This window comes from Ochotona curzoniae, unplaced genomic scaffold (assembly GCF_017591425.1).
Source record: "Ochotona curzoniae isolate NIBS_2020 unplaced genomic scaffold, NIBS_Ocur_1.0 scaffold_4701, whole genome shotgun sequence".
Lineage (NCBI taxonomy): Eukaryota > Metazoa > Chordata > Mammalia > Lagomorpha > Ochotonidae > Ochotona > Ochotona curzoniae.
The window spans coordinates 62192236-62217674 of NW_024467122.1; the positions used below are offsets into that span (position 1 = coordinate 62192236).

The 25439-nt window shown below is 35.5% G+C and overlaps 1 protein-coding gene across 15 annotated transcripts in view; it reads left to right on the top strand.

Moving 5' to 3' along the window:
* The window catches only part of TCF12 (transcription factor 12), a 318581-nt gene that overhangs the window by 257497 nt on the left and 35645 nt on the right, over positions 1–25439 (top strand). For 12 of the 15 annotated variants that reach the window (XM_040969724.1, XM_040969726.1, XM_040969731.1 and 9 more), the window contains 5 exons: positions 12842–12947; positions 13951–14090; positions 14325–14469; positions 14784–14848; positions 21111–21189. In XM_040969724.1, coding sequence (XP_040825658.1) covers positions 12842–12947; positions 13951–14090; positions 14325–14469; positions 14784–14848; positions 21111–21189 — 535 coding nt within the window. Of the gene's footprint in view, positions 1–1953; positions 2195–12841; positions 12948–13950; positions 14091–14324; positions 14470–14783; positions 14849–21110; positions 21190–25439 lie in introns of those variants that run through there. The other 3 variants (XM_040969734.1, XM_040969735.1, XM_040969736.1) reach the window with 3 other exon arrangements.

Sequence of the window (25439 nt, forward strand, 5' to 3'; positions counted from 1 at the left end):
GGGATCTATAAAAACTATACAAGATGATTTCTTTTAACCCCATATAGAAAAGTTTTCTCAAGTTGAAGCATTGATTACACAAAGAAAATGCTGCAAATATTGTCAGTAATTTGTGGTTTCCTTCTCCCCACTCCTCCTGAGTTTCTGCTGTAATTTTGAAAATTTTAATAATTAATAGAGGAAATTTTATTTTGAACAATTGGTTTTCCTTTTTAAATTGTTTTTTTCTATCCGGAGCTGTTCTACCCATAGAGAAAGACTGCTGAAAGACTAAAATTTAGTTGAATGGTTTTAAGGCATGGCATTGTTAATTGTAAATCAAAGCTTTTTACACAGTTCTCCAAGGATTGAAATGGGTCTTTGTGGTCTCTCAGGAGGGAGGAAGTCACACGCCACTCTGCAGACTGGCATTTTAATAGTCTGCTGCGTGGAGATGTTCTTTTGCAGCTGCTGCTTAGCTTTTCCGTATCTGGAGAGTGTGGGGAGCTTTCATTGTTGTTCTGATACTATCAGTTTTTAAAACATTGTGAAGTTAGCTGACTGCATTGTTTGCTTTTGTCTTAGAACTATAATCTGATCAATATGTTTCATTACAATGGGATTGTTTTTTGTTTTTTCGGCCCCTTAAAGAGCATTTCTAGAATGTTTCATACAAGATTTATGCTTTGTGAACGGTGCTTTAAAGAAAATGCTGTGCCCCTTTTTCCAGCTTGTAAACTCTGTCCTGTGTTTAACACAGTCCTATTAGAACCTACGAGGCGTTGACAGAAGACATGGTACAAAGAGGTGTTATGGGAGGGGGGAAAGAGAAGAAAAGTTGCTTCACTGTTTTTCTGGGTTAGACTCCACAGCAGAAGTTGTTAAAAACTTAAGCAGCAAAATATCTGTGTGTATGAAACATAGCAATGCCTCAAACTAAATTTCTGAGTATAATGGTTTAAAAAAATTTTTTTTAATTATTTTTCCTTCCTGAGAAATTTTAGCATTAGCATAAAATATATAAAATATTTCTTAGAACCAGTAATGAACATAGTAAGAGGAAGATTTACCCCCAGGAGCTTTTATTTAGTTCCTTAGCTAAAATGTGTGTTTTGTCTTGTACACACCAACTTTTTATACTTTAATGTAAAATAAAATAGGACTTTGAAGGTTTTTTTTCTGTTTAGTTAATTTTTTTATTGCATTTAATTTTATAACAGCGTTTCATAGGCTCTGATGTTCCCCCTTCCCCTCCTCTTGCCCTCCCCCCACTGTTTAGTTACTAAACTGCTTAGTACATAATAGATAAATCTAAAGGACCACAATGTAAGATCAATTTTTAACTGATAATGTGAATTATGAATTTAAGGAGCTTTCTTACAGAAGGTTATATCATGAAATGTTTCTATTTTAAAAACAAGTAAATTATAGTTATTTAATAAGTGTGTTTGTATTTTGTTAATATAATTTTTATAATTTAAGAAAGAAAATTATGGTCTGTGCCATAGGATTAAGAGGTGCTTACATGATAGTCAGCTTTCTCCATGAAGTGATTTTGTAAGGCTTAACTGCCTAGATCCTTCTTGTTACGCATGATTCAATGTTTCCAATTCCTGATTGCTTGATCATGTGTTTATCAAAGTTGGAAGCAACTTTAGACCGTGCCAGATGGTAATGTTGCTGGAGGTGTAGCAAGCAAGGTTTCCCTTCCACAAGTGCTTTAGTTTAATTAAAACTAAAAACAGATTAGCAGATCTGTCAGTTTACCCTCGTTTGTGTGTGTGTGTGAGAGAAAGACACACACACAGAGAGTATAATTTCATGCAATGTGTATCTTCAGCCCACTGTATCTGTCTTGTTTACTTAGCTTTTGTAAGTAACTTTTTTTAATGTCCCAAAGTTTATCTTACTGGTTTCCTCCAACCAGAACAAGAACTTGGTGGAAATTGAAAGGGTTACTTAGAGTATAAACCCTCCCTCCGTGCTGGGTGAGTTGGTTCAGTCCTATTTTGCATAAGTTCCTTTTGAGTAGATCCATGTGCGGATGCATAGTGCTGAAGACTTACTCTGTTTCCCTGTGTGGATGTATGTTTTGGAGAGAAGCTGTGTGCCTTAGCTGCAAATACTAACATTTTTCAAAATCAACATGTATTGTGCTTATCCTGTCCCTGGAATGGGCAGCAATTCTTTGATGTATTACTACAATGGGAAAACGGTAAGCCTTTTCTTTGTTCCTATAGCTTTTAATTAACTTGTTTAATGAAAAGCAATGCAGATATTTTTACTGAAACCTGTGAGGTTGTTTATCCTTCTTGAAATACATTAAATTCAGTATTTCTAAGTACTGTCAGTGAAGTTGTGTCATCATCTCAGTTACTCAGTAGTACTATTTTTTATTTTTTTAAAAACCTTATAGGACAAAAACATGCCTGTGATATATTTTTAGCCTGATATCTTCACTAGCAGTGGGTTTGAAAGAGTAATTATATTGATGTTTTCAAATATTTTAAACATATACTCTATACAAAATACATATATGCACATGCATATATTGTGAATGCCTCAGTGCTTTCCACATGGACGGAAAAGATGAAAGTCATTTTGGATATTCATAAAAATAACAAGTATGAAGCTCTGGGAATGATTAGTGAAGCAGTCAGCTAGGGAGGGCCGTGTTTCCTGTTTGGAGTTTCAGGTCCAGATCCTGACTTTTCTGGGATACCATCTGTTTCTAATCAAACTAGGATTTTGACCCTGTGCAGATTCATAAAGTAAATCACTATTTTTAAAAGAATGCAGTTATATATACATTTTCCAAAGAATGTATTTCTGTTCCATTTATAGTAGATGGTTAGAATTTTAAAATAATACTTTTCTCAGTTACTCGGACTTTCTTGTTCTTTAAATTACTTAGTGTTACTTATTGTGTTTCTGAAAAAAATATCATTGAGCCAAGAGATTTTGTGTGCTATGAAAAGAAAGTAAGCTTCTCTGAAAGATTCAGTAGGAGATACCTTTGTAAGATACTTGATGAAGATGAGAAAGATGTTACTTTAATGAATATGTATTTCAGCTTAAGTCAGAAATTTTGTTTTTTCTTCTTCTGTCTTTTAGAAAAATTTCCCCTCAGATTTCATATTTTAAAAATGTGTATGTGGGCTTAGTCACCAGAAAGGAGCACTTTTAATGTTACATCTTGAAGTTATAAAGAAAATTCAACTATATTTTTGTAAAATAAGTATAAAAACAGGTAGTTTTTCCGTTCCATTTTTTACCAGTTAAGATGTTTTAAAAGTAGCAAATTGGCTATAACCCGGGTACTGAGTACCAATAAAGGTGCTTTTTCATTCATTGATCGCTTAGTTTGGCCTTTTTGGACTTGGCCAGTGTTTGATTATGAACTTTTGAGTAAACGTTTTCAATAAGTGACGACTGAGCCAGAACATCTCAAGCTTGTTACAAGTGTGTGTTCAGGCTGCCCATGTAAGCAGAGCTTTGGAGACTGTGAGGATCCAATTTACATAGGTGATATAAGTGAAATTATATGATCCCTAATACTTGCCTTGCCAGTTCTCTTTCAGATAGGCAGATAGTTTTCTTTTGTGTCCCACCCTGAGTAAAACAGTCCGTTTGAAGATGATAAGTGGATGTGAGCGTGTTTTTATGGAAGTTCAGTCAGATCACTTACTCAACCCGAAGTCAGAGATTGTAACTCAGAGACTGTTTTAGTCTTTTGAGAGCACAAATCTCACTCCGTCACAACATTTCTCTTTGTTCTACATTGGGAGGGGTATGGTGGGGACAGCTTTGATAGTATGAAGTATTTCCAGGCTTCAGATGATATAGCTGGTAAGGTAAAATCTAGGCTTAAAATTGATAGTCTGTCTTTATAGGTCAAAGGTGACTTCATTCTTGAAAAATGCATGAAGTGATGATATGTTGTCTTATCCTCAGTCACAATGCCTAAGACTTATATGTCTTTTTAAACTACCTCTAGTTTTTAAGATTATTCTCTAATAATTAAGAGAAATAATATTAAAAATTATTTGAAAGCATATTTTACTAACAAATCCTCAGTTTCCTTCCAAAGAAAATCATGTGGAATGTCACTGCATTTTCTGAAGATTATATAAATATTTTTTAAAAGATTATATAAATACATCATATTAATACATATGGTGAACTGCCTAATGATGCTTCATAGTTAAACTAGCACTTTTATTAGTATTTCTTGACTGTAAGTTAAATACTTCATCATTTGAGTTTTAGAGTTTTTATGTATTTCTTATGGTAAGTAGATTTTGTAAATTTAAGATGATAGAACAGATTAATATTTTGAAATGCTGATATGCTCTCAAGTTTATCATACTACATATATTAGAAGTTCTTAAGGAAATCATTCCCCTTTTTTCTGATTTTTTGCTTTTAATTTTTCAAGTTGAGTTGGTATCTTTTAATTAGATTAAATACACTGCAAGAAAAAACAGCCAGAGATGAACAACCTTTTTATATTTAATTGCTAAGATTACCTAGTCAGTATTTTTGTAAATAAAACAAACTTAAGCTTATATATGCAGAAAAGAAAAGGCAAGCTATAATTATGTGTAACTTGTATAGCTGTATTCCATATCCTTTGCAGGATGCCAATAGGTGTTAGTGATAGAGAAATTGAAACTATTTTGAACGTTATACTTTTGGGGGAGTTATTAAAGTAGCAAGAAAACAGTAGGTTTCTGCAGTCTTTTAAGAACTAAGTCTCAATTCAGTTTTTCTCAGTGATTAAACATGCATTCTTTATACACAAAAGTAGAAAGTGCCCGGTAAAGGAAAGGAAAATTGAAGGGAGGAGAGGACCCTGTATTTTCTTCACTTTGAATGTTTTGGAGTTTCAGCCCTTCTCTGATTTAATCAGCTTCAGTTTTTTCTAGATCTTGAACTCAGATGCTACAAAATACTCCAGTTATAAAAGCAGCAGCAAGTACAGACATGATGGTCTTTTCATTGTATCAGGGGATTAATTTAATCTTATGAAAGACAGTGCAGAAATCCAAAGTCTAAACCTCAAGCTAAAAACACATTTTGGATGCTGAGCTTCTTTAGATGGAATTTGGGAAATGAGGGACAACAAGCATGATTTTGAGGGCTCTTCTGGGCCAGGAACTGTGATGGGAGCTCTACACTTACCTCATTGAAGTCTGGTAACCAGACTGTCATGTAGATATTACAAACTTCATTTTATGTATGAAAGAAATGGAGTTAGGGAAAGTTAAATAACTTACTAAGTTCTATTCAATAAGTGCTGCAGGCAGAATTTGAACCCAGACCAATTTGCAAAAGCAGATGTTCTTTGTGCATTATCCAAGAATATAAGTCTCCTTACCAAAAAGCTAAACTAGTTGTACCCTTACTGTCCTTAGTATTAAGATATACTGAATTGTAAAAGTAAATTAATTAATTAATTAATTAAAAGTAACTTTAAAAATCAGTAGCCCATTCTTAATATTTTGTATACAAGATCAATAACAATTGTATGAATGCTAATTGATTTTTTATTACTCTGTTAAAAATGGAAAGCTTAAAACTATCCTAGACACGTTTAAAAACTCAGAAAATTAAACTGGCAAGTCTGCTGTTCTGATATAATTTATTATTCTGTAAATTGGTTTAGCTATGGTTTTGGCACCTGCTTGTCCAAGCGATTTTTTCTTTTCTCTAAGAATGAAGAAAAGAAAGCAACTAAAATTATATTCTGAACATTTCTCAGACTTATTCTTTAAATAAGTGCTTCTTAAAAAAAAAAATAAGTGCTTCTAGTTATTAAAAGCACAGAAACCAGTATGAGAGAATATGGAGCATCATTTCTGTTCTTTTGAGAGATTATTTGTGTGAAAGAAGAAAGCACATTTGAGAGCACAGTTTAATAAATTCAAATATCCAATCTTTAGACCTACTTGAGCTAGATATCATTTTTGCAATATGGAAAATATTGCATCATATAAAAATTATCTTTCTAGGAAACTGCAGATACTATATGTTGAATACTTTGGCATAAATCTACTTTTGCTTTTTCTACCTTTTTAATAGCAAGTATATGAAACTATAATCTCTTACCCCAATAAAGTTTTTTGTTTTTTTTTTCTACTCCTTGAGACAACTGGATAAAAAATACCAGGGAATTAAAACCTTAAGGTCCTGCCAGGAGGGTGCATATTATCATTGGTCAGTTTTACTGATGTTTTTGAGTGACAAATTTGTATCCCTTTCTGTTTGTTCGCGAGCATGAAGGAAGAAGTTCAGGTGCCTTATTGTTGAGTCAGATTCTTTTAATGTAAGTAGCTGAGAGGTGAAACACACTTGAGCGAGCAAATTTCAAGCTCTATCCATTAGAAATTCTTATAGTTTAATCTTTCAAGGGGAAAAAAAAGATGGTTATTAGAAAAACGTTAGCATTTATAGAAGAAAACCCATAGACTCTTTCCTAGAAATGTGATTTAGGATAATAAAAATAAACTTGATTAAATAATTTTTTTCAAAATTAAAGATTAGTAATTTCCTACTATTCTCACTACACAGCCAAAGCAGTGATATATTTTACAATGCATTGTACCAAAAATTGGGATTCTTTTTTCCAATAATGGCTAGACAGGAAATTCTAACTTTGTTTTACCCCTAAACATGTCTGGAAGTTTTGGTAAAAAGATGTTGGTGCTCTTATTTAATAAACTTTTGAAAAATATAAACATTTAAACTTCTACTGAAATTCCGCTTGTGTGTTTAGCCTGCTCATGAGTTGTAAAGAACCTTCCATAGAGATGGCTTGTATGTCCCTGAGTCAGTACTTATACTTTAGATATTTTGTTTTATGATGCCTGTGGTTTCAGTTCTTGTGGTCCTTTTACTGGAATTATCTAAATATTTCCCCCATTAGGCTTAGAATTACCGTAAACACTCTAATAGCAGATTATACTTATGGCAAAATTTGGAAGATTCTTAAATTGGATTGCTGTTCTACAGATTTATTTTAAAATTTTGTGTTTTTTCTGGGATCACATTTTGGGGGGGGGTTACATTTTAATGTTGAACAAAGAATAGGGAAATCAGAAGCTATACATTGCTGAAACAGATTTTACCGTTTAGATGAAAGGTATATGATTATTATCTGAAGAGCATACAGAAGGTCAGTGTTGATTCAAAATAATAGGTACAGAATGATTAGAAAAATGTATAGCAAATTATTTTTAGATAACCTTGCCCCTCATTCTTACATGTATGGGTGTAATAATTACACTTGATCTTAGCCAAAAGGCCGAGAAGCAGTGTATATGGGTATGATAGTTAAAGGAACATTTTTATTTACTCTTCAAAGCAGTGCCTCTGCTAAATTAAGATCATACAAAAATTCAGAAATGGAAGTTAACTTGTTTGTGTATATAACTAGGTGCATAACTTAACATAGGTTGATCTATAATTAAACACTAAATAGGTTCTTGCAATGATATATTGTCCGAGTTTTTGAGTGTTGATTCTTAAATATATGTGTTTTTAAATGATAGTTCCAGAGCTTTACTTAAAATTTTAAGTATAGGGTTTAAGTTTTGGGGATTTTTCTCGTTTCCATTAACCTCAATTTTATTTTTGTCTTTCACATTTAGATACTCGGCTAGAGTTTATAAAGCTTTTATTTTCTAATATAAAATGTATTTTAAAAGACATTAAGTATGTGTTCCTAGGTATAATATTGTGTGTGCATTTTGAAATAATGGTGATAGGACAGATTATTCAGTTGATTTTGTTTTATTACCTTGGTCAATTTCTGTTATTAATATAAACCTTTTCCATATCGGACATCCATTCAGAATCATACTGAATATATCTTAGTGGTATTGAATGTCATTAATTTGAATTACTAATATTGAATGTTTTGTAACTTCAGACTATTATTCAAGCCATCTTCATGAGAAAACTAATAAAAGCCCACAAATTAAATGAAGCTGTCCCCAAAATATTTCAGAGTTCATACTGTCTTTGGTTTTTACAGACCTTATATCTTAAGAGACTTCCATAGTATTTTTTTCCTTAAAATACATTTTTATAATCTTAAATTGCTGAGTAAAGGAGAGTGATTTAAGTCAGTAAAACTAAAGGTAACATTCAGTTTCTCAGTTCTAGTTATCCACGTTTCGCAAGTTCCGTGGCCACGTGACTAAAGACTACTGTATCAAGAAGCATAAATACAGAATAGTTCTATCGTCACAGAAACCTCATCTGGGCAGCACACTTCTAACGCATTCATCTCATTTCTGTAGTTGAGTGTCTTAATTAAAAGACATAACTACTCTCTCATACTAAAGAAAATTTCCATACTTCATCATTTGTTCCATTTCAAAACCTTGTCAGCCATCACACAGGCTGTGGATCATTTTTCCTTTTAAAGAATGAAGAATGATGGTGTTTTTTTACTCTGTCTTACTGTGGAATGTAACCAGATAAAAAGATTATCTGTCTTTTTCTGCAAAATCTTCTTTCCATCTTTTCTCAGCAATTCCAGAAAATTATTGCGCTCTGCTTGGCAGGGATAATTCCAGTGTTAACTATAGGATGGATGCATTGGAATCAGGATTCTAGTAAACAACCAATGTGGCTAAACTGGACCAAGCAGGAAAAAATGATTGTCAGTTTTACCCCAGTTGGTAGAAGGAATTAGAACATTCCAAGGATAACTGTGTAATCACTAAAAAGTGATGTTGCAAATATGCATTCCTAAAGTATGTTATCCCCTTTTAAAAGTTACGTTGGGGTAGGTAGGATGTGTGTATCTATGATATTACTGTGGAATTGTTCTTTTCAGCCAGAGTTATTTGTAAAAGGGAGGCATCTGTTAGGTTTTAGCTGTGTTCTTTCACCGACAGTCTAGTCTGTCTGACACTCAGAATTTACCATCATTCTTGGAGGGGGAAGGTAATTACTTGGGGGAAGAGACGACCCTATGATAGTGACTGTAAGCCTGACCTTCTGAAATAGGGCCTAAAATTCTGAAGAAAATGTCTGTCTACTGTATTTTAACAGACCAGTTTAAACTATTTAATTATACCTTTTCCTGTTCCTTTAAAATAGTTTAACTCCTGGTAGATTTTAATCATCTTAAAACGTACATATTCCTTTCTCTTAATTTTAAGATTGTTTGTTGTGATACAAAATCATCCTTGAGATTTAAACGTATGATTAGATCATTAACGAGAAAAAAAGGCTGGCATCTGTGTGCAGGTGATCAGATGACATAGCAGTCTGGTTTTAATTTGTGGCCAGTACTGATTCTAACTAAGAGAGACTTGCTCTTTTTGTGGAATTGGCTGACTATTTCTCTGCATCTGGAGTTAATAAAGTCTTTGAGACCACATCAGTTGCTCTTTGCCGCAAGAACCCTTTGATCTGAAAAATCAAGACTGGCACAACTACTGCTTCATAACATTGCATCTATGTTTGTGTAAGCTATGGTTAAGATACCAAAAGTAAAGCTATTTAGCCTGTACTATAAATGCTTTTAGATGGGACTCTTTCAGAGTCATGTACTTCAAAATATTTTCACTATGATAAAAATTGTGAACTTGTGTTAGTATATAAATGGCATAGTAGTTTAGGGATTTTGTGAATCATTTCCAAAAGTTTTAAAAAACCAATCTTTTTCAAAGGCTATTTAGAAAGACCAGCATTTAAAAAAATTTACCTCTAATGTGATGTTTAATTTCACCATGCAGTTTCAAAAGTTTCAAGGGTTGGAAGCTGTTTCTTTAGTGGGTGTGGTTAGCCTTCGTTTCTGTGTTTCCCTGAAGGCCTTCAGTTATTACCTGAGCATCATTATCTCCATCGTTCGGTAATGATTTATAAGTCAGTGGTCATTTCTGTTCTTTCTGTTGTAATTGCAAGCATTAAAAACATTTTATGTATTTTTTTAAGGATTTATTTTATTTTTTATTGGAAAGTCGGAGAGACAGAGAGGAAGATCTTCCATTTGATGATTCATTCCCCAAGTGAGCACAACGACTGATGCTTTGCTGATCCGAAGCCAGGAGCCAGGTTCCAGATCTCCCATATGGGTGCAGAGTCCCAAGGCTTTGGGCCATCCACAACTGCCTTCCCAGGCCACAAGCAGGGAGCTGCTGGGATTAGAACCAGCGCCCATATGGAATCCCGGTACATTCAAGGCGAGGACTTTAGCTGCTAGGCCATGGCGCCGGTCCCCATTTTATGTATTTATATCATGGAATTTGATGGGGTCAAGGATACAAGATCCAAATTGACAAACTATGCAAAATTTTAGCTGACAAATTAGGTTTTTGTGAAATTACACAAGACTGAAAATTTCCTAAAATTAAAAGTGTGAAGTTTATATACTGTCTCATTATCTGGATATAATTACTGAAAATTTCATATTATCAGATCCAGTATAATGTATATAGTAAACACATATATAGTAGAAAGCCTATGTTCTGCTGCTGTTTTCTAAATTTGATTCTCATTTGTATTTTCTGGCTAAATCTTTGGATTTATTCTGCTTCTTGTTTGTAGTTTCAGCTTGACTTGAAATCTAAATGCACAGAGGGCAAAGGATGCTTAGCCCTGACTAAGCTTCGAAAATGAAGCAGAATTAAAAGAATATAGTCCAAAGTTTCTTTCTTTAAAGCTTTACCTGCCTATACAAATATACTACATTCTGAACACATTTTAATAGCCTAATAAATTATTTCATTCTAACACAATCTTTTGTGAAATAACTTTAAGCTATAAAAGTATGCATAATGAACAAAAAAACTTTTTTATGTAGAATGAACAAAAAAACTTTTTTTTCTACCTTAGTAGAAACTGACTATAGATTCTTCTTGATAATTCCTAGGATTATATCTTGGCCCAAACTTAGGTACCTCAAATGTGTATTTTTACCACTGGGGTGTGAAAGGTAGCAAGCAAGCTCGAACACTAATCCTCCAGAAAGTCAAATCTTTGCTAGTATTTGCAGGTCTAGCAAGAATAAAAGTGGACTTTCTAATCTGTATTTAGGTTAAATTATGTGTATATATAAATGTAGTCATGTTAGATCAGAACTGTAGAAAACAGCATTTAAGGACTGAAGAGGACAATGTTTAGCAGTATGTTTGTTCCTATTCAGATTATAGAAAACTGATAAAATTAGATAATACTTATTAGTTGCTTACTTTGTAGAAGACTCAATGCTAAACATATTTTTTCATCCCAGTTTTCCCACTAAATTCTTGATGCGTAAGTACTGCTTAATGTGATTTTTAAAAAAAAAAAAAAAAACAGCGAAATTAGAAATATTAAGGCACTGGACTTTATAATGTCTCATTCTTCATAGGTATTTAACTGATAGCTTATGTAAATAAAATATTACTCCCATATTAATCTCAATTTATAATTCTTAACTTTTTATTAGTGGCTACAGATCATTTGCTTGGGGGGGTATCAAATTACATTAAGTAGAGTAAATTAAAATACTTTCCCATTTTTAATTCCATAATTCCAGAAATTTTCTGTGTTCATACAAACAAGTATATGACGAATGCAGTATTTTTCGGATACCCCACATCATTTTAATGTTACTTTCTTCCATTTAAGTGAACAATTTAAGTTATTGTTTGCAGTGAAATGTAGTGCATATGCTGTTTGCAAAGAAGCAGAGTGTATATCACTCATTTTTTTAAGATTTCTTTTTATGTGAAAGACAGATTTTATAGGAATAGAAGAGATAAAGAAGGTCTTCCATCCACTGGTTCAATTTCCAAATGACCACAGTGGCCAAAGCTGAGCTCATCTGAAGCTGGGAGCCAGGAGCTTCTAGGTCTCCCGCATAGGTGCTGGATTCCAAAAGGACTTGAGCCATCCTCCGCGGATTTGCAGCTCACCAGCAGGGAGCTGGATTAAAAGTGGAGCAGCCTGGACCTGAACCAGCGCTTGTAGGAGATGCCAGCATCACAGAGTCGAGGTCTAGCCTGTCAGCACCAGCCTCCCCCACTCCCTATAGGTCGCCTTAAATGTTAAATGATTTTATTTTTAGTTTCAGTAGTTATGGGAATGGTATGAGCATGCTTTTTGATCCTTAAGGTTATTTGGCTGCCCATTTAGTTTTCCAATGGAATGCAAATTGCTATTTGCTTATTCAAGACGTTCATAGTTGCTTATCTGAAGTTTAAGGTTTACCAAAAGAAATTAGTTCTACTCACAACAAAATAAGTAAGATTTATCTTAAAGCTGTGGCAGAGCTTTAAAAAAAAAAAAAACAAAAACAAAAAAAGTCCGTGAAATTAACGAATTACAATTTCTCTGTAGAATTTAGTTTTAATTTATTTGTTAACCATTGAAAGTTAAGGAACATCCCTTTCAGTTAGTTATGTTTTAGTAGTAACAAAGGAATAGAAACTCATTTGAGTTTATGTGGTAAATCTTAAAAAACAAAAAAAAATTAATTTATGAACCCAAAGTTTATTTCATGCATGTGTTCAAAGGGTGCTAGTTGATTCCTTCAGATTTTAAATCATAAGCCTGTGTGAGAGTTCTGTTTAATTATGCTTTGGGCTTTATTCAGCTGCCTGGTGCAGTTGTCACACCAAGGTGCACTGCAGGGGTATTTTGGAGTACTCTTTCTGTCGGACTAAGCTAAAAGGAAGAATTATATACTAGTCAAATTGGATACTGTTTACGTAGATTTGAACAGTTTTCTTTGCATCTGTGTTGGCCTTTAGAGATGAGGTAAGCCTTTTTAAGTCCTTTATTAAATGTAGAACTCATTTTATGTAAGTGAAATTTGCATAGTCATTTGCATTTAAATTAAATACTGTTTAATTTTAAGGTATATGCACCATCCCCAAATTCAGATGACTTCAATCGTGAATCTCCTAGTTATCCATCTCCTAAGCCACCAACCAGTATGTTTGCTAGCACTTTCTTTATGCAAGGTAAGTAATCAAATAGTTGTCAAGTACCACTCAGTTATCTGTGTATTAGCCAGTATTTTTAAATGTCATGAAAGAGAATTCCTATATAGGTATGTTTTTTTTCTTATTTTGGTTTAGTTTTTGGCTTTGGGGCGGGGACGTGCCGAAGGAAATTAAATGTAGCTTCCTAGTTTTTAAATACTGTTTAACGCTAACAGCAATTTAGTTGGATTATCCAAGAAACCACTGGAGTGTCCATCCAGTGTTGATTAAATTTATAAAGGACTTAAATTGAAAAAAAAAAAATAAGTAGAGCTGCTCTTGCTCATTTTAAATACATGAAAGCTATTAACAACTCTGGTTTCTTCTTTAAATTGCAAATTCATTGTACCTCAAATTACCAATACCAATAAAGAGTAAATATTACAGAATGGAGAAAACCTCGTTAAGGGAGACATAGTGTTGCATTTCCTTTCATTCATGTCTAGCAAATCATTTTTATTTGTTCTCCTGTGGTTTGGGATTAGGGGAAGCATATATATGGAAGCAATAAATTATGACATAGATGATTCCTTGATTTTATATTGGTGAGGGGAGTGATTGCTGACACATTTCATTCAAAGACTAGATGGTCATTATCAGTTACTTCAGCCTAATGTTGAGAGACACTTTGTTAGTCCTCAGCTTCAAAATGTTTTCTATTATGCCAATGACTATTGTAGATTTGGGATATTTTTTCTAGACTTACAGTGTGCCATTTTATCTCCTACTACAGCATTTTCTAAATCTTAAGTTTTCATCTTCCTCCATATAAATTTAAATTTATGGACTGCTTTTCTACTTTCTTATGACTCTAAACCTTATTTTAAAATAGTAACTTAATAGTTTGGAAGGAAGAAAAACAGACAGAAGTCTGGGTTGGGAAGGAGAAGGATGAAAATATCTGGAGGATACTGTGAATCTTTATAAGCGTCATCAAAATAAATCAGCTACGGAAAATTTCATATTTCTGTTTTTGTTTTAGATGGGACCCACAATTCTTCTGACCTTTGGAGTTCATCAAATGGGATGAGCCAGCCTGGTTTTGGTGGAATTCTGGGGACCTCTACTTCCCACCTGTCTCAGTCCAGTAGTTATGGCAGCCTTCATTCACATGACCGCTTGGTAGGCTATGATATGTGACTTTGCCCTCACCTGTGTTTCTTTTTGTATTCTAGAATAAATTTTGTTTTCTACAAAATCACTTCTGGGCCTCCTGTACTTTGCCATTTTTAAAAAGTAAATGACAGTAGTAGCATCTTCAAGCTAATTTAGAATGAACTTTTTGACTTATTACAGTAGTTTGTGATAACCAGAAAATGTGCCTGACGGCTCATATCTTTCTCCCCCTTTATCTAGAGTTACCCTCCACATTCAGTTTCACCAACAGACATAAACACAAGTCTTCCACCAATGTCCAGCTTCCATCGCGGAGGTACCAGCAACTCACCTTATGTTGCTGCTTCACACACTCCTCCCATCAATGGATCAGATAGCATTCTTGGTGAGCTTTTGGCATTGGCCAAATTTCCTAAAACTTTGATGTGTTTGTAGTAAATTCAGTATCTTTCAGTATATTTTTAATGTGTGGTTTAAAAATTAGAAAAAAAATAGAACTTTTTTTCATTAATTAAAAAAAACTTGTAAAGCAACCCATAATTTATTTAGCTTATTAAGTATAACAGATACAAGAAAAATCCTGATTTGTGGTGACAAATGTAAAGTATCAGTAGAAAACCTTAAAATAAGGGTCGAGTGCTAGAAAAGCATGCTTGTCTACTGAAATTCTTGAGCTCTTTCCCTTCTTGAACTGTCCAGGAACCAGAGGGAATGCTGCTGGCAGCTCGCAGACAGGTGATGCCCTTGGAAAAGCTTTGGCTTCTGTGAGTATTGATTTCATATATTCTACTGAATGTATTGTACACACTGTATATAGTAATTAGATTTTATGGGTGGTTGTGTTGTAATTAAAGGCTATAGTTTACAAGATCAGCTAAACTACTTATTTACAGCTATTCCTGATTTATATTGATGTCCTAAATTAACACTAGAAAGTTTCATCCTAAAGAACTGCTCTCTGACTTGACTTTAAACATATATTTTTGTTTAATGGGATAGGTAGGTGAAGAAAGAGAAATGTAATTTTTTTTTAATTATTTTTTCATTGGAAAGGCGGATATACAAAGAGGAGAGACAGAGAGGAAGATCTTCCGTCCGATGATTCACTCCCCAAGTGAGCGCAACGGGCCGATACTATGCCGATCCGAAGCCAGGAGCCTCTTCCGGGTCTCCCACGCGGGTGCAGGTTCCCAAAGCTTTGGGCCGTCCTCGACTGCTTTCCCAGGCCACAGGCAGGGAGCTGGAAGGGAAGCGGGGCCACCAGGATTAGAACCGGCGCCCATATGGGATCCCGGGCGTGCAAGGCGAGGACCTTTAACCACTTGCGCCACCGCGCCGGGCCCTGTAATTTTTTTTTTAATCTAAAACAGAAATTACTGAGATGTACTTGTTAAGCTTACTTGTTTTAAATACAGACTTTGTGAAAATCCCATTAAAATAAATCAAATGGAACCAAGAAAGATTACTCAGTCATCCTCTGGATCCAGAAAAATGAAGATCCTTCATAAGGCACTTTTCCTATCCTAATTGGAAACTTTTTTGAAAAAGAATAAACAGTCCATTGCAGCTAATTTATGCAAAAGATAGAGAATAAGAGCCTTTTAAAAAAAATGCTAAGTTGATTGAAATACTTGCACTACGGCCCAACACGGTGGCCTAGTGGCTTAAGTCCTCACCTTGCACATGTCCCATGTGGACGCCGGTTCTAATCCTGGTGGCCCCAGTTGCCATCCAGCTTCCTGCTTGTGCACTGGGAAACCAGTCGAGGATGGCCCAAAGCTTTGGGACCCTGCACCCACGTGAAAGACCTGGAAGAAGCTCCTGGCTTTGGATCAGCTCAGCTCTGTCCATTGTGGTCACTTGTTGGAGTGAGCCAGCAGATGGAAGATCTTCTTCTCTGTATATCTGACTTTCCAATAAAAATATATAAATCTGAAAAAATAGTAATAAAAAGAAAGAAATACTTGCACTAAAGTGAGTAAAATAGGTGGTTCTGTAGAATTTTCTTGTAACAGTTGGTTTACATCTTATGAGACATTAGTTACAAAATCATGTTTTCATATCTAGTTTTGAAAACATTAAACAAATTTCTTCTTCTGGAATGCTAAAACTAAAAAGGAGGCGTTTTATTAGTAATATACAAAGATTCAAAATCTAACTAGAGAGATACTTCCACTGTGTATACTTTGTGAAGCTTTGTTTTCTTTTTTTCTTTCATCATTTCTTCTGAGCAGTACTCCTCTGGAAATTCCCACAGAGATGTCTTACGTAGGCTATGAAATGCAGTTGACTCTTGTCAGACACATCTGTTGCTGTTTTTAGGGGCGAAAGCAAAGTGCTTGTATATATGAATAGTAGAAGCAACTGTTGTACATTTAAGAAGAAACACCTCTTGGAGTATTATTTTTATAAATACTCCTTTCCCTCCAGGCAAGTACCAGCTTAAGAATGGAGCCGAGCCCGATTGTCTGATACATAGTGGAGGCCCTCACAAAGTTGAGCTCAATAAATGTTGGATTCATTCTTACTTGATAGTTAATAATGATGATGGTAATAACAAAACCTACAAACAAATATTGGCTTTGAACACTTAATAGGTGCTTGGCACCACACTGAGTGTTTACATACCCTGTTTTATTTAATCCTTGAAAAACACCCTGTAAGGTTGCATTATTATCCCTACATTACTGATGAGGGACTAGGGTTTAAAAGGTTAAGTAACTTGAGCTCAGAAAGATTAAGTAGCTTGCCCTAAGGGATCACAAAGCTGGTCAGAGTAAAACCCTCTTGCATTAGAACCCTGACTGACTGGCTTCGGCCTGCTCTTAGCCATTGCTCTGTGTAACATCTTGCAGGATGTTCAAAAGGATCAAACAGAGTTGTCCCACATTTTTCTGAACTTTTTCTCACAAATGAAAGCTACCTATTTAGGCAAAATAGTATTATTCTGCATTATGAAGTCTGAGGGAGCTCTCAGGAAATTAGATAGCTTGCTGTGTTCATTCTTCTGGTTGTGGAAAAATCCAGTAACAGATATTTCACATTCAAGAGAGCAAAGAAAATTTGCCTCAGTAAGAGGCAACCTCTGAAAGTACAGCCTGCTTTCAGGATATTTTATCCCCTTGTAGGTCATTTGTTTATCTAGTTTGAGAAAACACCCATAAAGAAACCTTGATACATTGGGCAGCCAAAAATGTGATGTTTTTAGTGGCCATTCAACCTCCCTTTCAGTTACCCTCAGGTTCTTGAATATCTTCCCATATTTTAAGTACACAAACCAAACCATTTGACAGGGAAGGGGAATTCTCTTGGAGTGGAAACCAGGGAAGATTTGTTTTGTGTAGTTAGTGGGTGGGCTTTGGTTGTCATGGAAACCGAGGTCTGTCATCCTGTGTTGTTACTAGGCAGGAGCAAGCAGGTCATTCCATAAATCATTTCTGTCATAGCTGAAGGTGATGCATTCCATCTGCTCCATCACTGCATGCCACAGTCTGCACACTTCAAATCCCTTCCTTCAATCCATCTGCTGGCCCTACCCCCAAACTGGACACCTCCTCAAGCACATTTTTTTCTCTGTCATTACAGATTCATATTCATTTCATATATGGTTAACACTCTCACAATGTACTAAAATACATTACATTGGGCATGGGAAGGATTAGAAGAGGTGAGAATAAGCTGAATAAGGATCAGAATTGAAAACCTGACATAACAGGAGAATTTTATATTAGATATTATAGATATTTGAGAGTAGTAATCATGATTATGCTACAATTTTAACGTCCATTATTAGAATGTGATATTTTTAATGTAGTCTCTAGTTTTACATGGAGAAACTATATGCTTTTGGCATGAGAAGTTATTCCTGGTTCTCCAGTGTCTGCTATGTGTCGTAGAAGGGCTTTTCATGTGTGAAACTTCAGAGGGTACAACCTTTGTTCTTCAGTTTAGGTATTAAAGAGCACACAGAACAGTGTGTGATTAAACATATAAGGCCAGATAATGCATTTGCAAAGTTTCCTTTATTTTAGGTTTAAGCCTGGATAATTGTGGTCTTAATCTCAGGATAGGGGGAAAGAGAATTGTACATGAAAGTATTTACACAAAGTTCCCAAAGCCCTGTGGATTATGCATTAGTTTAGATAATAAACTAGGGTAGATAGAAGGAAAGGAAAATCTGTGTATCCATGCCATTTCTAATGTGTTTCCCTGAACATTTGCCAGACAATAACCCTTTAAGATTGTGCCCATGGAGAGTTATATAGAGGAAGAAACATCTGGTTTATTTCAGTGCCTAATACCATATCAAAACACTTGGTCTTTAATTTAGAGGAGATCAAACAAGAAGACTGTTTAACTTTGTTGATTATATCAGACTTCTTTGTGATAATTTATGTTTTGATTTCTACCTCAGAGCACGGGAAAGAGAGAGAGAGAGAGTGAGTGTGTGTGTGTGTGTGTGTGTGTGTGTGTTTAGTTAAATGGTCAATAGTATCTAACAAAAGAAAAAGAAAATGCAGGGAAGTTGATGTTTAAAAGTAATTCATAAAATAAGTTTCTTTGTTCCTGAGACTCAATAACATTAACATAATAAAGATTAACTGAAATGTGCACGGTAATGTTAAAAAATTGGACTCAGGATTCCCGGGTTGGGCCTGGGAGCTCTCCATTGTTTCTTTATTGTCTGAGGCCCTTTTCATTAGCCTCTGGCTTATTGGCACCCTGCTGATTGGAATGGACCATGACTGATAGGAGGAGGAGCCTCATTTGTTGCAGTAAAATGAGGCATATTACCGTTTAAGCCTGGCAGAAGGTATTGGGAGTTATTCATCATTGGTCATTTAACAGTAAGAGCACCATGGACTGCATGCAGAATGAGTTCTTACTTTGTATTTATGCTATAGATTCTAAATGACTCCCACTCCCATTTTTAAAATGACTGACTTTTTTTCCTTCAAAACCATCAATGTAGAAGTTCTATAAGGCCAGAGAGTATGAAAAGAAAATATATTCTCGATTTAGAATGCTCTTTACCAAATAAAGCCCCATAGTTAAAATTTGGTAAAGCAACTCAACTTTTTAGATTAAGCCTAATTTGTAATTTAGTAACAAAATAGATGTGAAGAAAGTTTAGTTAATGGTCTGTGTTACAAACAGGTATGCTAAACTTGTGAATAAATGTATTGTTCTCACACACAGATTATGTTTATGAAAGTAAAAGGGACAAGACAAAGTCCTATAACTTGTCAGACTGTCATCATGTTAATTGTCAAGAAAGAACAAGCAACTTTGATGAGGGAATGGGAAAAATGATTTCTATCAAATGAATAGAGAAGCTACTTGTGTCTGTTGGAGAACAAGATTAAATTCAGGACTCCTGGCTTGGACTTTGCCCAGCTCCTGCTGTTGAGCCTTTAGAGAATGAACAAGTTAATGGAAGATCTCTGACTCTGTATCACTGTGCCTTTCAAATGGAATAAATCTTAAGGAAGAGAAGATAAGGCAGATACACAAACCATGATCCTGCCTGATGTGGTGTAAAGGAAGACTAAAGAAAAGTTCATCTGAGAGTGTAAGGGAGGTGAAAATCACACATGAAAGGGAAGGGGACATTTGAACTAAGCTTTGATGTGATATAGAATTTCATTGGGAGAGAAGAAATAGAAATCCTGAAAGGAAAATGAGCTATGTTGAGAAAATGAGAATGAATAACAGAATACACTAATTATGATTAATTTATAAGGTAGGAAAATATTTTTGCCACCAGATATGGAAGACATCAAATTTCATTTTGTTTTATTGAATAGACAATAAGAATTGGAGTGTGTTCGAGGACAGTCATTCTTAGGTAATGATGAAAGGAAAAATAACTACTAATGTAAAGGCTTAACATAGTCCAACTACAAGTGCTAGACCATGAAGGGTTTAAAGTAGTGTCATGGCGTTAGAAACAATGTGTGCCTGTCCCAAAAACACAGAGCATTCTGAGTATTGGTGTCTAGAAAGGGAAAGGGCGAAGGACAGGAAGAAAAAGTGAGAGGGTGCATGAGAATGATTTAGCTAACTGAGGTGTAAGAGAGAGAATTGGGAAAGATAGGAAGCTTGGGTTTAGATAGACTTCTCATGGAGAAGAGCCTGCCCACATGGATAAATCTGGCAGCCAGTTTGATGACGGAGGTGTTAATTTGGGAGGCATTCACCAGGATGTACAGTTGATACTTGATGAAGAATTGTGTTACCAAGAGATAAAGCACAGGCAAATAGAAACTAGAACTTTGGGAAATCTACACTGAAGGAACTGAAAGAACATAGAATCAGTTAAAAGAAATCAATTAAGTGGACATTCCTAGTAAGAATGGTATATGTTTCATTATTGAAAATAGAGTTGCAGGTCCAACTGCACCATTTTATCAGCACTCTCATGGAGCTTGAAACTACAGCAGTGAGTTAGAAAAAAATCGTGCTTTGCTGGAGCTTAACTTGTACTAGGCAGAAGGGTATGCTCACAGTTAGTAAACATAATGGAAGTGCCATGAAGAAAACAAAAGCAAAATGTGGGACCAGCAGGAAGTACTCTTTCTCCAGTGCTTTCGGGGGGCTAGCATTTACAGAGAAGGACTAGAAATCGGTGAAATGGACTCCTTTGTGGAAACAACCGTTTTGTCTGAAACTGAAACTTTACTGACTCCTTACCCACCATTAACATCTGCCTTGCTTACCAATCATATAGTTCACTTATGTTATAAAAAGCATCTGTGCTCATAACCATTATAATGATTTGAATCTTGAAAAAAAGAAATTAAAACAGGACTATATATAGTTCATATTGCAGTATTCGTGGTACATTTTTGTTCTGGTTTTAAAATTTAGGTTTCTGTGGCCTTTGTGTAACTATTAGGCATAAAACTGATAGGAAAAATATTTCACCTTAAATCTTAGATTATAAAAGTAACGTCATGTAATTGGATTTATATTTTGCTATAATCACATACTGATACTTATGTATCTTTTTTATTTTGTGGGCAGATTTATTCTCCTGACCATACCAGCAGTAGTTTCCCATCAAATCCATCAACACCAGTTGGATCACCATCACCTCTCACAGGTAGGCTTTGGTTTTGTCAAACTACTTAATGTGTGCAACTGCTTAGAAATATTTCAAGTTCATTTTCTTACAGTGAAATACAGTCTTTAGAAGTCAGGAAAAATAGTTAAATTTTGACTAATGAAGCATGTAGGTAGAACATTCTTTTGCATTCATTTTGGAGAAAACTGAAATGCTTGTTAGCTTTGGTTCATTTATGTATTTCATAATTTATAAGCTACTTTGTGAAAATTTCTAATAATGGTTTTTACAACAGCATAAAAATAAAACTAGGAAGAGCAGGCATTGTGTCATAGCTGATTTAGTTGCTGTTTGGGAGACCTAGATCCAGTGTTGTAGAACCTGGGATCAAATCCCAGCTTCTACACCTTTTTTTTTCTTAAGATTTACTTATTTATTTGAAAGAGTTACAGAGAGAGACAGAGATCTTCCATTCACTGGTTCACTTCCCAGCCACTCGCAATGGTGAGACCTGGGCCCATCCAAAGCCAGCAGACAGGAGCTTCTTCTAGATATCTCATGTGGATCTCATTAGTGGCCCAAGCTGTCTACTGCTGTTTTACTGGAACATTACCAGGAAGATGGGTGGGAAGTGGAGCAACCAAGACTTGAAGCACTGCCCATTTGAGATGCCAGCATTACAGGTGGCAACTTTATCTGTTATAATAGCCTAAGTACTTAAATGACACCCATTTGAGAGACCCTGACATGCTATGTTTGATTCAGCCTGGTCCCATCCCAGCTTGCAATAGACATTCGGGAAGTGAATCGACAGATGACAAGTTCTCCATCTCACTTCTGCCTTTTAGACAGATAGACAGGTAGGTATATACTCTGACAGGCAGTTAAGGTACAAAGGTAAAATATGCAGAAGAAAACTCATTACATAAAAAATAAAACTAACACTTTTAGAAATATTTGTAATTTCTGTTTTCCTTGTTCTCCACACTTACTATGTATCATGTATGAGACTCAAAAAATCAGTGCTTTTGCTAGATACTCTGTCTTTATATTTGGATCCACTAAGTTCTAAGAATATGAATTTCTGAGGATGAAAGAATTTTTTTTTTCTGGGGCCAGCATTGTGTTGTTGTGGATACAGCTCCCTACTGCAGTGCTATCATCCCATACTAGTTGCTCCTCTCCCAATCCAGCTCCCTGCTAATGACCTGGGAAAGCAGCTGAGGATGGCACTAGTGCTTGGGCCCCTGCACCCACCTGGAAGATTGGGAGGAAGCTCCTGGCTCTGGCCTGGCCCAGCCCTGGTTAGTGCAGCCATTTGGAGAGTGAACCAACAGATAAAAGAACTCTCCCTCTCTGTATTCCCTGCTATCCTTTTTCTCTGTAGCTTTACCTTTCAGATAAATAAAATGAATCTTAAAAAAATATTTCCCCCCTAAGGAAAAGAACTCTACAGATATGTATGAATATTTCTTTTTTTTAACACAATGTATTTATTTTATTTTATTTTATTTTACTTACATTTCATTTTATGACAAAATAAAATAGGCTCTGGGATTCCCCCAACCCTTCCCTATGCCCTGCCCCCATGGTGGATTCCTCCACCTAGTTGTAGTATTACAGTTCAAATCCAGTCATGATTCCTTCATTGCATAGAGTCCAGCATCTTATTGTCCAGATAATTTCAACAGTTTCTTGGGGAGACCATCTCTGGTCTGAAAGCAGAGCTGGCAGAACATCGTCCCAACCAATTAAATGCCACAACATAACATCAGCAACAGTTTACAACCTTATGGGGCTAATTGACATGGTATTGAGTGACCAATATGTTAGAAAATACAAGTTCTTAACCACATCCTGTGACTACTTCATTGACATTTCTATTGTAGTGTATATACAACCGGCTGCTATACACCTTAAAATGGCTAAAGGGTACTATTCAGCTGTCTCGTGTCTATTTTCATTTTTGTATTTAGTTGTTTATAGTATTGAAGCAAAATTTTTACCATACTTGGCAGATTTTAGGATAGTCCAAACTGGCTTATAACTCTAAGAAAGATATGTATGAATATTTCTAGTGAAAATAAGTGGTTCATATTTCCTTTGCTCTATTCTTGGTGTTTTTCACATTTCATTTTTTTTACATTTTTTTAAATGCTGTGCTATGGCATGAATGCATTGAAACATAAATGCTATTGTGAGAACTTTTCAACTTACTAGGAATAGGTAAAATTTTTAATGTCTGTTAAACAGTAGTTTTAAAACTGAGGCTTTTTTAAGCAGTTTTTAAAGGGACAGAAAAAACCTTGCTGAGGGAAAATTATTTTGAAAAGTCATTAAGTAAATGGATAAAATCACTATTCCTCCAGCAACTAGTTGACCTCAAATAATTGTTTACCTGATTAGGTCACTAGTTAAGTTTGTGTGGTTTATTTGGTTTTTGTTCAGTCCTTTACCATTGGTCAGTTTCTGAAAAATCAGGGGCGCGCATGGAGACTTTGGAAGAAGCAGTCCTGTGTGGCCATGATGAACTGCTGGCAGCTGCGTTCAACTGTTAGCAGGTTCTATGTCCTTCTCAGACACCGTGGCTTCAGCTGTCTAGTAAAAGTTGAACAGCTGTTCTCCACACAGACAAGACTGTGAAAGACCCATTGACTGAAAGTTGTTGTTTAAGAGAGCTGAAATTACAGGAAGAATGATGTAAATTTAACCCTACTCATCCTGTTGGCAATTTTGCTAAGATTCTCAGTATCGCTTTGGCCACAGCCTTTACACTTTCCCATCTGAGGGATTGGCACTAGTGTAGATCCTGGCTGCCTCTCCTCTCACAGAGTCCTTAAGTTTCTATTAACATCCAGCAGGAAGCTGAGCTGCTCTGAGCAGCAGAGTTCAGCGTCTGTGAAATGAGGGATCAGAGACTTAAACATCAGATAAAAATGGAAGGAGAAATGTCTAAAGAGTGACGCGCCTTTATTCCGCTGATTAATGAAAATTTAGACTGTTGTCATAATCAAAGGAAAATACAGTTGAACAGCTGTTCCTGCTGAAACAGCAAATCTATCACCGATTTTATGCAGGTGTGTCGCTCATGTCTCCTCTTTTTAGTTTTTCCTTCTTATTTCCATATCCTCTAAACACATGCACACGTACGTGTGCCAGCTTTTTGACACAGTAGAGATGGAAACTGAGGAAGAATGAAGGAAAGCACTTTACAGTAAAGTGTTCGCAATCAGTGTGAAAAAAGAAAAATAGTAAACCAGAGCTCCTGTTCACTGTGAGGAAATCATCTTGGACCTTAAGTAGCAATGACTAGGGATCTAAAATAAGAATCTGTACCCACTGTGTGCTGTCTACACTTGCCCTGTGCTTTTTAGCTTGATCGTCAACTTCACAGTTGCAGAGCCACACAGGCAGCTTCTAAGGCAATGATTCTTGTTAAATTCTTACTTTCCCTGGGAAGTTTCAGGCCCAAAACAAACATTTATTACTAGAGACTGCTTCCTGGGAGACTTCTGAGGTACATATAGAATGCTTCCCCTGAAAAGAAGCTCTTGTCTTAGCTAACTGGAGCTGGGGCAGGGTTTGTTACCTTGTGTAAACAAAATTCACAACAGGCAAGGTCTGGCCCTTCTTTGCAATTGCTCAGACTTCTAGCAAGACATTTCAGGATACAATCGTGTCCAGTAAAAGAAAAGGGGCCATATTTTCCTTGTTTTTTCAGATATGTTTCTCGAGGCCTGTTTAGCCTTATGTCTCATAAGCCAGCACCAACCCTAATGCCATTGTCTGCAACAGAAATGAGACCACCGTGTTTGCCTTTGGCATCAGGATTTATCCCAAGAACTAAGAATGGTGTTACTTTCTCTTGGTCCATAATAGAGAGCTCCATCCTCTACTCCCCTTGTGAACACTTAAGCCTGTAGCAATAAGGAAGAACAAAGGAATGGCCCTGTCTACCACAGTTGTCATTTAAGCATTTGTGTTCAGGTAATGTGTTCGCTGAGGATGCTTGGAAGGCAGACTAGCTAAACCATCATTTGCTCTTCTTTACTGCCTTCTGTAATGTAAATGAATAAAAGCTCAATGATTATAACAGTGCTACAACCTATGGCAGCACTATAAGCATTCATGGCAAAAATAAAGAAAATGTACAAGATAATGAGAAAACTTCTAAGTTTGGCATAGTATAATCACTTGAGATATATTTTTATCCTCTGCCACTGTGCCTGGTGTTAAAATCAGATACCTGACTTCAGGGACTTTTTAGTGTAGTTGAAAAAATAAATGGT